Source organism: Prosopis cineraria, unplaced genomic scaffold (assembly GCF_029017545.1).
Source record: "Prosopis cineraria cultivar Desert tree isolate PC_DT_omini unplaced genomic scaffold, ASM2901754v1 PC15, whole genome shotgun sequence".
NCBI classification, from domain to species: Eukaryota; Viridiplantae; Streptophyta; class Magnoliopsida; order Fabales; family Fabaceae; genus Prosopis; species Prosopis cineraria.
Genome location: NW_026555346.1, coordinates 775627 through 792656, shown reverse-complemented (window position 1 = coordinate 792656; position 17030 = coordinate 775627). Strand labels below are relative to the sequence as shown.

General features: G+C 36.2%; 1 protein-coding gene across 1 annotated transcript; it reads right to left on the bottom strand.

The window, feature by feature from the left end:
* Positions 1-129: 129 nt before the first annotated feature.
* LOC129294727 (clathrin heavy chain 1-like) lies at positions 130-13710 on the bottom strand. The gene is made up of 30 exons (XM_054933199.1): positions 13388-13710; positions 12798-13002; positions 11477-11565; positions 11306-11384; positions 11061-11188; positions 10762-10860; positions 10556-10664; positions 9868-9947; positions 9561-9788; positions 9408-9473; positions 8247-8363; positions 7697-7894; positions 7434-7550; positions 7168-7227; positions 6879-6965; positions 6578-6661; positions 6346-6480; positions 6191-6253; positions 5999-6103; positions 5812-5924; positions 5213-5465; positions 4966-5102; positions 4608-4886; positions 3525-4527; positions 2717-3202; positions 2455-2625; positions 2192-2377; positions 1507-1629; positions 914-1024; positions 130-701 (listed from the first exon to the last, which is right to left on the bottom strand). The coding sequence occupies exons 1-30, from the start codon at positions 13430-13432 to the stop codon at positions 534-536; spliced, it is 5124 nt and encodes a 1707-aa protein (XP_054789174.1). The 5' UTR covers positions 13433-13710; the 3' UTR covers positions 130-533.
* Positions 13711-17030: the final 3320 nt, after the last annotated feature.

The window sequence follows — 17030 nt, the reverse complement described above, 5'->3', positions numbered from 1 at the left end:
CAACCCTTGCGTTCCAATGTATGTTGGAGTGATTTCACACGGAAATACAGGAATCTTGTTAGAACCAGAGATGAGCGTCAGCTCGTGTATTCAACTCGAGATGCACACAATAAACAGCAAGTCCGCAGGTTTAGAGGAGGTAGTTTATATATATAACAAATAACGAGAGATAAACCAGGCCATGACAAGCATTCCATGCTGGCCGCTGAAGTCTCTATACACTGGGGACTAATTCATTGAATGCAAGAAAAATGGTACAAATAATACAGAAAATCATCGGCTACCTCATACCAGCAGCCAAAAGAATGCCTCAAAACTACAAAAGATTTAACACATTTTAAGCCATAACCACCCTATGACACAAAACTCCCAAGGAAAACTTGAAATTATTTTAACTTGAACCTCCACCTCCATCAGAAGCAAGGAAAAAATGCTGCATCAAAATACCACAAATAAATCTATGAATAACTCCCAAGAAGAAAAATTCCCGCATGAAATGAGCGAGTAGTTAAACTTCAACTTTGGCTTGGATGTTAGTAGCTGCTACCCATGGGTGGCATGCCAAAAGGAGGCATTGGAGGCATCCCTAACCCACCCATTGGAGGGGGAGGAGCAAAGCCACCTCCCATACCTGCTCCTCCTCCCACCGCTGGCATTGGTGGTGCAGGCAAGGCAAGAGGCAATAATTGAGCATACATGTTCTGCAACAGAAAACACATCACATTAAATCATATAAAACGAATGTCCAATCTGTAAAGAAGGAATGACAGACGACATAGAAATTATCAACAAAAGGCAATCATGATTCAATATGCTGACATAAATGCCGGAAGTAGTCAGCAATACTCAGCAAACGCTATGCAATAACTTCACCATGGCATCAGGCAACAACCAAAGCCGCCAAACTAAATACCTGTTGTGCAATAACTTCCTTATCCTCCTTCTCTTTAGCCCTCACTTCATTCTGTGCCTCAATTTTGTCCTTCACCAATTCATCAACTTTGCCAGTGTACTCACGGATAAACTACAACATTAGTTTTGAAGAGTACGAAGAAAAATATAAGATATGGATAAAGAGATAAGGCTGAAAAGAGGGTCCATCTTTTAGTTAACATAGAATAAAACCACACCACAGGTAGAGCATATAAATAAAACCAACCAAAGTAACTTGCACAAGCTATGTATCACTCGTTTAAATAAACAGTCTATTATCTACGAAGTATTATCGGAGACCCAATTCAATCTGTGTCATCCATTCCACCAAAAATAGTTTGGAATCATTATTTAGGACTGTTAACCCATAAAATCAGCAGACGTCCTGGAGAAACTTAAGTTCTCTAGAGTAAAATCAGGCATACTTAGCAGCATGCATTTTGGGGACCTGGCAGGGAGAGGAGCTAAAGGTAAAAGCACCATGTTTTTTAAAGGACGAAGACAGATTTCTCGCAAAAGAACATGCATGTAGACTAGATTAGAGGTGATAAGAAAGCAAAATAAAATACAGACCTGCAAGAGATAGGGGAAGGCAAAGTCAATCATGTTGTTCATCCAGGCAAGTTCAAGTGCGATGTCTGCCCGAATTAAATCATAACAAACAAAGAGGCATGAAGCAAAGCATTCCTTCTTTCCCTACATAATCATACGAAAAGAAAATTAGAATGTATCAGCTTCGTGCACCTTTAACGTACATTATTAATTAATACAAAAAATTGAAACACCATTAATTTAAGGGGGCGAGGGGAAGGATGTAATGGCCAATCCTTCAAAAAATCAAGGGGTGAAAATAAGACATCGAGGATGAAACAGCCAAAAAACAAATCCTGTAAAGATAGGAAAAATGAATGCATGACTTACAATTCTTCATGCTATGAAAAAGGAAGAATAGCAGGTGTACAAGAACAAACTAGAGGGGACCTTGTGTATTTCCACAAACCCTGAGATGGACCACATCATTTATGGCTTGCAAACAGTACAGCTTTATATTTTTTATATTTCATAGAGTTCTGATATGCAATCATGACAATATAGCTTTTCATAGCCAATAATCAAAGCACATTCAACTGGTGACATCTATAACCAAGTAAAAGTCCATCTTGCCATTTTATTTGTTCCCCTTCCCCTCTATTCTCAGTCTCATTGGGCCCACATTGAAGAGAAGCAAATCATACATGATATAAATTAATTTTGATACCTGTTCAATGAAATAAACAAGCAATTCCTCAGCTAGTTCACGGTCACCAGATTGGGAAGCTGTCTCCATGGCATCTTTGTATAGGCTGTCCTTCTTCGACAAGGCAATGGACTGCTTCCACCTGCCAGCCTTCTTGTAAATATAAGCAGCAACACGTCTCATCTCAAGAAGCTCATGTTTCTCTATCTGCATCAGATAACAATAGTCCATGAGGTTTCCAAATTTAAATTGAAAAATAGTAGCAATGAAGACATAAAGATCACCTTCTGTGCCAAGCCTATTTGATCGAAGTTATCATGCAAATCAATTGATTCACGCAATCTGTCATAGTCTTCCTCCTCAACATAAATTTCATTCAATGCCTCATTGACAGCAGAGACATTGTTGCTCTGAACTGCAATCATGTATGGCTTCACAAGACGAAGGTGACTAGCCTATAATGCATATTATGTGGACAAAATTAATAACACAGGAAGCAAGCTATGAGCTAAGATCTAATGAAATAATTTCCAGTACAAATACAACCTTCCGCATGATGTCCACAACACGTGCATGATCCACACGGAGTGCAAGGACATTCAGAACATCATTAATAAGATCAGGATGCTCTTGCAGGTAGAAGTGAACAGCCTTGTAATACAACTCCACGTTGGCAACTTTGACAATAACATCTTTGAATTGCATGAGATCCCATGCTTCTGGAGAATGGTTCATGATAGTAGTTGCAGCATTATCAAACTCATCATACTGAATGTACAAATATGTCAGTTCCTGCCAATGCTGTTGTTCATCACAAGCTCTAATGAGTTTTGGAATATTGAGGCGGCTTGAAAATAGTTTGATATGCTCCATAAGCTTCTCAGGACGATATCTAGCATACAGAACGCCCAACTCAGTAAAGATACCCATATGTGCACGTTCTAATCCTAAACCACTCTCCATGAGAGATATCAGCTCATTGAAGCATCCTCTATTTTGGTAATATTCACTGACCTCTTCCAAGTCATCCACCTGTACAATTTGAGGGGAAAAAAGACCCTAAGCATTTGAAAGATTACAAAAACACCAACTGGAGACCAATGTGCAACTCTCCCAATAAGATAGGCCAAGAAACTCTCCATTCATCAGTAATTTTAGGAATCAGCTTTGAGGAATAAGATGTGCATACTTTTAGGAATGCTATTTCACATTTTTTCAGAATCTTTGGAAGGCTCAAATCAGTTATTTTTTTAAAAAAAATCAGATTAAAGCCTAATTCAAAATAAACTTCCCTGTTGTACCAAAAAATCCTAGTTCATATAAAATAAATTAGAAAAATGAATCAGCTTATAACCTGGATAATAATGTTGAGCCCACAAATCTGAGCCAAACGGAACTCCTCTGCATCAACACAGGCAAAGCAAACTTCCTTCCATGTTTTTGAGCTGTTGGCTTTCCTTGCAGCATCAACAGCACCCTGGAACTGTTTTAACTTCACGAGTGTGACCGCCAGCTTGGCCCAGTTCGATACAAAAGCAAATATGATTTTTGCAGCCTCATAAAGTGCCTCATCATACAATCGGTCACCAACGTTTTGAAGATTCGCAACGTTTGGCAAAAGAATGAACTCCTCAATGTCACTCAGCCTGTCAATCTTTGCATATGCATAAATGAGCTCACTGTCTACCTTGGGTTCTTTTGCTTTCTGCCTTACCATCAGCAAGTACCTCACTAAATCATGGTAAACATTGGCATCTTCAGCCACACGGATAACATCTAAAAATTGTGTAGCATCATCTGCTCGAATAAACGACTCAATTGCATCACTAACTAAGCCTTCTCTGAGTTGAGCCTTGGCCACTTGACTCCAAACAGCATCTTCTTCAACTCGGAAGGCAAATTCTACAGCTCTGTCAATGCTTTGAATATTATCTAACAAGACATTGACAGCTTGAACATTCAAATTGAACTTCTTGAAAATTGCAAATGCTTCCTCATATAGCTGAGCTTCTACGGCCATTTCACCAACCGCAGGTCCATCAAAGTTATCCAGTCTATTAATATAGTCCATGACTCTGGATGGATCAGCTTTTATGGCTGTTAAAATAAGCAGATTCTGCAAATTAAAGTTCCCACTAAATGCAGAATTCTGAAGCACAATCTTCTCAAGAAGTTCAATCAATTCATGAGGCAAATCAGCAGTCATGAATGCCTTAACAGCAGCAGAAACTTGCTCAGGGCTCTTGCTTTCAGGCAAAGCAGTAGATACAACCTGATCAATAAGTTGCCTTCTGTAGGCATTATCTGGGTTGAGAACATTTTCCCAAAGATCAGCATCCATCCTCTCAACCACGTATCTGTTCATTATAATACAAGTCAAGCAATGAAACACAGAAAAATGATTAAATATAGGACATGTCACTTATATACCACAAACCTTGCTTGTAGTTTGAACAAAGAATTTTTATTTGTAACATTGATGAGTTCATCATCACATTGCCCTCGTCGGTAAGCTACAACGGCCAATGTGGGATCTCGCTTCTCACAATACTTGCCCACAACTCGAGAATCATAGTAGGGATTGGTAGTGAGAAAATGTTCTGGATTGTTGTTGCTATCAATGATAATTTTACCCAGTGCATTATGAACATGTACGTCCTGGCTTCCCTCACTCACAAGATGTTCCAAGAATTGTGTGAGCAAACGAAGTCGATTCCTGCATACCAAATGACCACATGATGAAAATTAGAAATATGGATACATAACAATATGCAGGATTGGAAGAAAGGCATCACCTCTTCTCACATTCCTCCACAAGGGGCTCCACTGGCAGTAAAGAACGAACAGATAGAATCAAGCCTTTAATAAAATCTTCTGGACACTCATCATCTAACAGCTGCCCAACAACTAAAGGAGCATTTCCTGGGTTCACCTTTAAAAAGAGCAAGCCAGTTCTCAGGAAGGAAGAGAAAGTAGAAGTAGATAGCACCTGAGTTTCCAAGCATGAGCAAGGCTACTAGAATAGAATTCAAACTATAATACCTTCTGAACATATCCTTCAATGTAGCGAAGCATGTTGTTTGTGTATAGATAGTGTGTTAGATCAGGAACAAATCCAAAACGATCACAGACATTTATTAAAGGTCGTGCATCTGGAAGCTTAGCTTCCATAAGGAAGTTCTTTGCTTTCTCAGGATCATAGAAATTTGATTCTCTAGTTACACGCTCAACCTCTTTAATCTGTCCAGTCTTAGCAGCTGCTTCAATGTACTTAAAGTGAATGTCAGGATCCTCACTGTTCAAAATTATTCAGAGAAGCATATATTAGTAGACATGTATTGGATAATATCTTCTTCATAAATGGGATCATCTTGGCTATACTAGGCAATGCTTTCATTGAGGAGAACGGAGGAGAAGAGAAGGAAAGAAAAGATTTACTTTATACATTCTTATTGATGTAGATTTGAATCTATTTTTAACAGTTTATTTTTAAATTGAAGAAAATGAATGAAAAGGAAGAACAGTTTGTTTGAATTAAAATAAAATAAAATAAAATGTCTTGAACAATAATCCCCTTCCTCCTTCCTCCATCATCCTCAATCCAAACATACACCAACCAACCAGAAAAAGAGTTCTTTTACCTGGAGCTCAAATATGATCCGAGGAAAAAGTACAGTCCTTCATATGACCTAAATTGCTCAAAAAGCTTTATGCAGGCATCAATACCCAATTGTTCACAATATTCTTTTGCAACCTGGACGGATGTACATAAGATTTAGTTATGAATTGATATCTTTAATGTCTAAGAAGACAATGATACCTCAGTACCTGCACAATTATCTGAAGGTTGCCTCTGAGATTGACCAGTAAAAGGTCTTTCATGCACTCCAAAGCCCATTCTCGTGAAAGAGTACCAAAAAACTCTACCAGTGACTGTAAGAATGAGAAAATGTGCAAGTATTTTAGAAACTCCCACGATGTAAAATAAGATACAACTCATACACAATGCAGCATATAAACCTGTGGCTCTATTGCATGTGTGTTTACAATAACTCGTTTTATATCTGGCAACTCAATGTAATGCTGCAGGAAAGCAAGGCATTCAATGAAGGGGGTGACTTTCACTTCAAATTAAGAGAAAGAGAAACATTTAAAAAAATGTGAAAAGGCATTACTTGCAAAGCTCGCACATAAAGACCAGCTTTTTCACATAGTTGGGCTATACGAGGGCGATCATAATGGCTGAACATGCCATTTGCCAGGATTGCATCAGCTACATTGGGGAAGGTCACCAGATTTATCTCCAACACCTGGAAAAAAGAATTAACAAAAAAAATTGTCATATCAATACAAAGAAAGAAATTTAAGAGTAAAGGCCCACAACGAAAGGGTCAAGTAGATCAGAACCTTTGTTTGAAGGTGCCCATGTTCTGGTAGATTTGGCTTCAGAACATCCAAGAGAAAAGCTGTTGCCTCACGGATTAAATTTCTCTAAGTAATGAAAAAAGGAGGGGGGAATCATAAGTAGACTATCAAGCAATCCATTGCTGAAAGTATGGCTGGACGGTAAGAACCAGCGTAGCAGGCATGCTAACATTTAGAAGAACAACGAATAAAAAAGCAATGATCATGGGCAACTAAATCATCAAATTCTTGATCCCCAGTCCACCGCAGCAGCTTAATTAATGTAGTTGCATAGATAACACACCTGAAGAAACAGATCGGTTATGGTGTTGTAATCAACTGGGCAACCACCCTCCATTTGAGCCATCATTAATGCAAAATTAACAGCACCCTGAAAAATTAATATGAAAAAGCCAATTCAAGGAATTTATTTGTCAGGAAAATTTACAGCTGATACTGTCAACTTAGTGTGCAGTTTTGTTTAAATACTATCAGGAATATATCCAACACGGGTGGCAGAAAATGAAAAAGATACAGAGAAAATAGATCAGATAAAATGATCACACTATGCACGGAAAAGATTTCTCACATACCTGAGGATCTGTCCGGAGAATTGTTTGCAAAAGGAAGAGGTAGTCAGGTGTGTACCCAACCTATAGCAACAAATGAGCCATGGAAACATCAAAACCCGAATACTTCAAGTAAAGTGGAAGGAGAAGGGAGAAAAGCAATGGCAATTACAATAGCTACGCTTATACTTCACCAGCTATAGTAATAATAAAGAAATGACAAATGAACAGGAAACGGTAAACATACAAACCACACTTGAATATTCTCAATACAAAAACTGATCCTATACCTGCTTTGAGTATATCAGGATTTTGTCAAACTCCCTTCTCTCAGCAAAAGCAGCAACGACTTTTGGAGTAGCTCTGGCTTTGATATATATTTTCAAAGCGAGATCATTGTCTACTGTCTACAATGGAGAATATTGATTAAATTAACACATAAACCATTGCACATCAGGTAAATTTGTTTAGAAGTATACAGCTAAGCAAAAAGAAGTATAAAAATAATCTAGGAATCACTTTACTAATTCCAAAACTTAAGATGCAACCCAACCTTAACAAGATCTCCAAGCTCCTCGCTGCATTCCAGCTTGTCCTCAGCCAGCCAATTCTCCAACAGATTTTTCTTGTTCTGGTTCACAACAAGCCGTGACAATTCCAGGGACTCAAAAGCATTCAATTTTCCTCTTGTTAACAGTGTTCCAAAATACTGCAAGAGTGGAGGAGTTTGCCCAGCTTGCACAGGAACACTCTGCCACAAATTGCAAAACTTTTACAATCACAGTCTCTGAGCAAGAAAGGACACTACCAAAAAATGCAGAAGTTCAAATTTTTCATTCCCCCCAACAAGCAACTGCGAATCCCTTGTTAAATTTTCATTGCAAAAAGAACCTAAGCATAATTTTGCTTAGTTACATCTTATCAAATAAAAAAAGAAAGAAATTGTCTTGCAGATGATACAGGAGAGATTAAATGTTGAAGATAACTGTGTCTAACGGAGATTTAGTTTTCCTACAGACTAAATGTGAACTAACCGGACAAAATTAAAAGACAAAGCACAATAGCTAATAAAACAAGAATTTGAAAATAAAAGGAAGCTGTACCTGAAATTTGGCAACAGTGTCAGGTGTACGAAGAATTCCTTGCGGAGATTCAGCAGCAAGCTCAGCTGCTTCTTTATACTTTGTTTGGGCAAAGAGTTCATGGAAACGTTCCACAACCTGTAAAGTGAACAAGAAGATAAGTCATTGTGCCCAAGCATAAAAGAGTAACACATAGGAACAGAGCAGAACAAGCGTTATAGAGTTCAATGCAAATTACAATTACAACAACCACAACAAGCCTTTATCCCACTAGGTGGGGTCGGCTACATGGATTGCAAGACACCATTGTGCTCTATTACAATTAAAGAATCAATTTTAAAGCTCTTGAGAAATACAGAAAGAAGCAATATGATATGGAGATTGGATACAAAGAAAGGAAGCAAATGCGAAAAGAAGCAATAGATTCAAAGCACATAACACGTGAGATCACTAATAACCGCCCTCATTCCAAGCATCTACAACAACAACAACAACAACAAGCCTTTATCCCACTAGGTGGGGTCGGCTACATAGATTGCAAGACGCCATTGTGCTCTATCATTTATTAAGCTTTTAGAAATATTATTAATTAAGAGATCACGTTCAACAACTTCCAAGAGTGTTCTCTTAGGCCTTCCTCTACCTCTCTTAATCGGACTCAAAGTTATATGTTCCACTCTTCTCACTGGTGCCTCCCTTGGTCTTCTTTGTACATGCCCAAACCATCTCAACCGATTTTCTACCATTTTTTCCTCAATAGGTGCCACCCTCACTTTTTCACGTATGTGCTCATTTCGAATTTTATCTTTACGTGTATGTCCGCACATCCATCCTCATTCCAAGCATCTATTTTTCACAAATATATGACATTTATCCGAGTATTAACAACCAAAAACAGTACAACAAATAGCAGAGAGGACAGAAACTTTGACCCTACTGTTGAAGACCAGTGAAATAACCTGCGCTGAGGAAATCCACCGAAAGAATAAAGAGAAAGAAAGATTGGCTTCAACCTTCTAATACACAAGTTGCGATGCCAATCAAACTTCACAAAAAACTTTGCATTTAGCAACTATATAAAACTCCAAGATATTAAAAGATGCTAAATCTGAGCTTTTTGGATTTCCCAAACAACATCCTGATGAAGAAATACCATCACATTCTATGTAAAAACAGAAATACCAGCTTCTCAGCCCCTGGAAGATTTCCCCTTTTGGCAAGATTAACTGCCAGCTCCAAATTGTTTAGCTGTGGTAATCAACAGAAAAAAAATATGTTATAACAATATTCATTTTTTCATATGCCACGTAAGTATTGAGAAGGTCCAAAACATACTTGACCGCTAACAAAATTCACGATGGTTTGTTCATTAACAGTAGCCAATAACACCTGGCCTCTTCTGTTGACAGCATAAAAACCTCCCACTGATGAAGCTTCTGCCGTCAAAAAAATAGGATCTGGGCTAATTCTGTTCCTGTATACTGCAGTGGCTGTCTCTAAGTCATAGACAAAAAGTAGGCCAAGCTTGGTGATCACGAAAATCAAACTGTACTTGTGGGATATCTGCCAGAATATATGTATATATTAGAGATCAAATGCATCTATTGATGAAATGACCAACAACATTCAGCAATTTCTATACCTGCATGGCAACTGGAAAGTCGTCAGCAAAATCTGGGGGGAAGAAAAGATCTGCTTGTTTCTTTGTAAATGATGGCTTCCCTGCCAGCAGATTTGGAAAGTTAACATCCACAAGAATAATCTATTGAACCAAAGATGATAAAATGCTATACAGATAATTCAGTTAAACAAGATCCTTAATCATAATGCCATATTTAAAGTCCTTGACTGGTCTAAATATATTGCTTCCTGACTAGGTGCACTTAGCTATCAAATAACACCCACGAAAATAAGAACAGGGAGAAACAAAAATTGAGTGCTAATTGTAGCTCCAACTCTCACCAGGTCACAGCAATCATCAAACCAAACAGAAGTATTTTATAATCGCATGAGTTACAACTTCCTATCAATCCAATGCATGTTAACACATTCAAAGCAGTCACTAAACTACTATGTCTTTTTAGTTAAACAATACATATTGCAATTAATCCCAATATATAGATAACTCAATAATTCTTGAATGGTAGAACAAAGGTGCTGTTCTATGGGCATCTTAATGGAAAAAGTCAGAAGACAATGACCCATCCTTTAAAAAAAAAATTGATGTTAAATTATGAATCTCGTGATAGGAAATCAATATATAATCACAAGACAAATATGTTCACCAGCCATCCTGCCCAATGAATAATGTGAATGAAATAATAACATACCTGGCTGTGCACCCAGCTCAATAACATGTAATTTGGATATAATTTGACCGGCATTGAGTGTCTTTGTGGCAAAAGAAATCAGTACAGAAGGATTCTCATTCCCAGGAACCTATCCAAAACCCAGTTTAATTTTTTCCAAACTTATTTAGGTAATACCAAATAAAAAATTAATGCAACAAGAACACAAAATAAAAAAAGAATCACACTTTAAATTGAGCAAACGATGCAGCATGTGCTTCAAGAGCTTGACTTCGCTGCTGATCCACAGAGAAAAGTTGCATGTTCCCTTTAACCAATTGTGGCCTCTGGAATGGAAAATCAAGCAAGCAAGACCAGAATGGTGAAAATCATAGTGAAATACATCATAGTTAATCATACAGTTATATGCAGCTACATCTAGCAGATACAGATCTAAGACAAATGAAGGCGAGCTAAATGAAAAATCCAAAGTATGTTGAATGCATTTCACCATGTCAGCTTAATATGATAGACACCACAAATATACCTCAGGGGAACCAGGAGCAATGCCAATCAAGACCAACCACTTTTCAGTAGGGTCACATCTATAATTAATTATCTGATTGTTTGCCAAATTTGCTGTTCTCTCAAACATCTTTACAGGTTCAGAGTCACCTGTATTGCATGCATCATGTTAACAATGTGCAGATTATCTCCAACCCACACAGGGCAAGATTGGGTAATAACACACATGTACAAAATACTAAGTTGAGTAGATTATCATTAGCTTACCTTCTATTGACCAGTGGTATACTGAGGTTTGTGTCACAAGACCCAACATCTTTGGGGTAATCCATTTCCAAAATACTACCTATACATGCAATAAGGAATTCCACAAGAATTAATCAAGTCATTCTAAGCAAATGTAATGTCAATGTATATTTATAATTTTATAGTAACTACCTGCTCAGGCATCTGATAGGATTTCATCTTTGTTTTCATCTCAATATTAAATATTTGTAAGTGATCTTGAGTTGTCCCTTGGAGTTGGGCTTCAAGGGAAAGATATGGCACATTAGTTAAGATATTTCAAGAGTAAAAATTTAAGGACAGAACAAATAAAAGCACACAGCATAATCAACTGAAACCTTAAATTTTCTCACAATGGATGGGAACACTCCAAAAGTGAGCATTAAATCATCTTAATACACATTGATATCCTACTGGCACAAGGAAAAAGTTTGACGTAAAAGATAAAAGCACTGTCAAATTGCCAGACAATGCTAACACGAACATATTTAGATTCACAACAACTGATAGACTTCATGTGAAATTAGGACTCGGTAAAGACACAATAGCAAAAGTGGAAGGTATGAAATTATTTTAAAATATATATATATATATATATATCTAAGCAGGAAAGCCTGATAGACCAATTCATAGGTAAAGTTTCCCAAGCTGTCGGAGAAAATCTATTAGAAACAAATTTTAATGGATAAAAAACAATAAATATGAAAGCACATGAAACCCCCCCAAAAAACACACGTGCACACAAGCATGCTCCTACGCACGTGTATAAAGCTATGAATAATAATAAAGTCATTAATGAACATGAAAGCTGACTTCTTTCTACAAGACTAAACTTTACTTAATTAAGAGACCTGTTATCATAATACGGGAACGAAAAGCAATAAGGATTTTTCCCCATATGTATTTTTATGTTCCATCAAAAAAATTTCGTTTGCTTATTTCTGATATTATATGCATTTACACATTATTTTCATTGGATCTACTGTGTAGAACTTAAATTGACTTCCAATTTTCAAATCAATCAAAGATCCTTGCTTCATAGTTCTGTAATCCTAGTGATCAAGTTACATGCATTTTATCAACTATTTTATAGTCAATCTAACAAATTAAGGCAGCAGACACAACAAGGGACCAAAAAATGAAAAAAAATTATGTTGTCATGATCTTGTTGACTAGACATAATACCGATTGTGAAACTAACTACAAGTCCAAATGGTTATACTATAGTATGGACTTGCTCGTTCTCTAGAACCAGCTACTCAAAATGGACAAACTATTTTATGTGGAGGTTGCATCAGCCTTACACGAGATAGGCAATCACGCGAGAAATCTTAGCAACCAATAGTTCATGATATCAACAATGATAGGTAGCTTTCGTGATAATAGCGCAATGCTGGGAGATCCAGTATCTGCAGTATTAGCAACTAAAAAACAACTTGTGATTTCAGTAGAAGATTACAAGGATATATCCTACCCTTCAGAGCAAGAATTCTCGAATTTGGATTCATGAGAGCTGAATCCGCAGTAATAGGCCTCCTCAAGGGTTGCATTGGCATGTTCATATCAATTATAACCACGCTGTTCTGCGGAGCTGTTTCCCGAACACATATGTACTTATCGGATTCCATCGTCACATGCGTAAAAGTGATGAACTGTGGATTGATGCCAATGCTTGGCAACTACAATAACAAGTCAGAAAACCAAATAACAAAGCTCAGTATGCTAGGTGAAATACGCATTTGGCGAGAACGGAAGAACAAGAACATTATTCTCCAGTTCAGACTCAAATTAGGATCATTCAGATCTGTTCAAACTTGACGCTAAGTAAGTAAAGCAAACTTCATCACACTGTCGGGAAATACTATTCAACAGTGCTTAACTGGAGACTACAGTTGAGCACACTACAGCAGTAGAACCTCTAAGATTATTTGAAGAAAAACAGATAATCTTAGTCCCGAGGAATGTAATAAAATCGCCAATTCAGCTCAGCAAACAAGAAAAATTTGGGGGGGGGGGCACAAAGTTTACAGAATATGCAAGATAGAAATGTGAAGTATAACTCACAGTTAGGGCCTCTCTCATGGCGATCGGAGCGTTCGCAGCTGCCATGGTGCCTGTGACAGATGACCCGAGTATTAGAGACTCGGATCTGTGGTGGTGACTGAATTCGTAGATCAAGAATCAAATAGCGAACTAAAAAAGCATTAAAAGGGAGAGCTTCTAGAGGATCCAAATCACTGCGAGATCTGGCAGCAGCGATGGAGAAGACTTGGGCCCTCGGAAGAAGGAAAAGAGATCTATGGCAGGAACGAATCAAGGAGAGACGAATGAGTTTCCGGCACCAGAAGTGGGGGAGAAAAGGAACGGAATTCCCATGAAATGACGAGAAGCAGAGATCTCTCCGACAATAATAAAGCATGCAAGTTTAAGTACAAATTAATTATGTTATTAATAAAAAAATTAAAAAGTGAAAATATAATAAAATTTATTTAAAATATATAAATAATAATTTAATCTCTCATAACATCATAATTCCTCTAAAATTCTTAAAACTTTTTATTATAAATAAATTTATATAAATTATTAAATCGCTTTTATTAAAAATAAATTATTCACAAGTTTTGTTTAAATATTTATAATTTCCCTTCTTATATTCACAACAATGCAACAATACAACAACAAATCATAACTTTACATATTAATTCCTCATTTATTATTGTATTATTATAAATATAAGAATGAAAATTGTGAATATCTAAATAAAACTTATAAATTATTAATTTTTAACAAAGGTAGTTTGATAATTTATATAAATTTATTAATGATAAAAAGTTTTTAAGGACTTTAGGGAAATTATAGTATTTTGAATGATCAAAATATTATTTGTATATTTTAAAAAAATTATTATTATTTTTTCTTCAAAAATTAAATAAGTATTATATTATAGAACTAAATTTATTAAAAATAATAATATATAAAATTTTATTTAATTGAATTAATGCAATTTTATTAAATGAAGCCTGATCATGTGGTGAACCAGTCTATGAAAGGATGTTTTTTCTCAATTTAGTGGGGGGAAAATCAAAATAGTGATATTTTGTGATGGTTATTTTTTTCCAGATTGCCTTTAAGTTAATGCTAGTATACTAAAATTAATCGTAAAGTATTGCTTTCTTAAAAATATTTAAATTTTAAAATGAATTATAAACTCATAATTATGATTTATAAAATAAAGTTCATATGCTTTTTGATAAATTTTTAGGAAGGCATGATTTCAATGCTAAATTGAAAAATAAATAATAATTACTTATGATAAATTTGGGTTCATGCTTGATTTTAACATCTATATGGATATTTGAATATTTTTAAAAACCATAATTTTTTATTTATAATTGATTTAACATGTGATAAGAGCATTTAGATATTTTTTAAAAAAGTAGTGGTTTTGTCATGGCATGCCGAAAGTTTTCAACACTTTTGTCGCAAACATCATACAACCATGGATCATGTAAACCCTTCCTAGCTCTAGCCTTGTTGGGAGTAACCTCGCATTTGCACATAGTTAAAGAAGCATACCTCAATACGTGGGACTAGAGGCTTGGACTCAAGATTGGGATTGAGTAATCTCAACTTTGTATATTTGATATGAAACATTGATAAATTTAATCCTAATGCTCGTCCCACTCAGATTGGATTTCTCAATACCTCCACTTTATAGTATTGAAAAATTAACCTTAGGGTTAAATATTTTCAAATCAAATTACCCTTCATTGCTCTCTCACACCTCTCTTAAGAAGGCTTACAACAATGAAGATATGGTCCTAATCTAAATTGTCATAGTTACCATCTCTAAACAAAGCATCAACAAAGTCACAATAGATCAAGAAATCAAGGAGCCTATGAAATCCAAATTAAGGATTCATTCTTTTAGGTGGAGAAGCAACAATGAGGACGCAACGATGGTGCTTCATCATAGTCAATCTCTAGATTTGATATGATCAACTTCAAGCAAGGATTCGACCGTGCTTCGATCTATTATTATTCAACCTCTAAAGTGTATTTCTAGGCTTCAAGTGACCACCATCATTCCTTTATTTCAGGTAAGTGAGGAAAGGGGGAGAGATATTATGTTGATGAAATTTGCTTGGAACTTCTAGTAAAAAAAACTTACTTGGAACCAGATGAGGAGGAAGGATGTGATAAAGATAGTAGGAAGAAGGAATAAGGAGTAATTGTTTTTTTTTTAAAATTGTTGGACAATCATAAGATGAGAAAAAGACGAGGATAATTTTATCTTTTGGTCTAATCAAAGCCTAATTTTTTTAACCTTATCACACGTACCAAACATACCTTTAAAAAGTTATTTCCACTCAATATCCCATTACCCATCATTTAAACTTACATGCCTCGCACTAAATAGGGCCTACGTTTCTAGAGACACCCCTCCATGAGCTATGAGGCCATTTAAATAAAGCTAATAATTCGGATTAAGTCTAAACCACCCCTGAAAGTTAGGGTTCAACTTGACTATATGAGCTTTTTTAGAATATATAATACTTTAAGCTTGATCCAAATAAGCTAACCTAAATGAGCCCAACCACCAAAATTACCCACTCTATAGGTATGCAGAGCGTGTGATTTAGGCTCAAGGAGCCAGCCTGAACTTGTTAAAAAATTAAGGCTAGGCTTATCTAAATATTTTAAAAGGTAAGATACTTTAAGCCCAATCCGAATAAACCCGACCCACTTGAATTATTGGTTATACATTTAAATAATTTGAGTTGATTTCATAATAAATGAGTCATCTCGAGGGTAAAGGCTCTCTAAATGGGTAGGTCATCTTAATCCCACATGTGCTTCCATCTCACTTTTGATAGTTCATACTTAATGTGATCAAGTAACCATGAACTGATCATGACCCCATTCTACTCCCCTAACCTCTCCAAATTACGAACATCATTTCATTTTTTGACACGATTCAAAAGAATGTGATTTAACGAGGCTTTTGAGTTAGCTGGTATATATGTGGGATCTGTATGGCATTCCAAATCCAAACATAATACCTATCCACTGTGTTCCAAGCTATACCATTTAGGACATATCCCTAAGCACGTTGGATATTGATCCTAGCATGAGAACCACCTTGACGCTTCTCCACTAATAGTAGCATGTCCTCCACGTGCCTATGATTCTCACACATGAGCCTAACTTATACAATGTCTTTGTTCCTAATGAGTTTCGTTATAAAAGCATTATTCTAGGTTATTGCCTATCTTATACACGAACCCCTTCCATCTTTCTATATGCAAAATTTTTCCCATTACGCCAGGTATATTTTTCAAGTCGATTTAAAATTGTTTAAAATTACTAGCACGCTCGCTAATCTCATTGCACGTTGAAACTAGCAAATGGCTTTACTTGCATGGCATGTGTCAGCCACAGCCAAAAACCACGGAAGATACAAAAGCATGTGCAAAAAGTGTATTGGTTTTCCAATAAGATAAGCATCTATCCATTTTGTCAATAGGATACTAGTACATGGCTTTTGACACCCTCTCACAGTGCATTGGTGTGTTAAGCTATTTATTAGGACTTGTCAAAGTTTGGAACCCTGAAAAAATTGCTAATCTCTTCCCTTTGCACGTGATGTGTGTTATTTGAGAAAGGATATTAGACTTAGGAATATTAACCTTTTCTCTAAGGATAG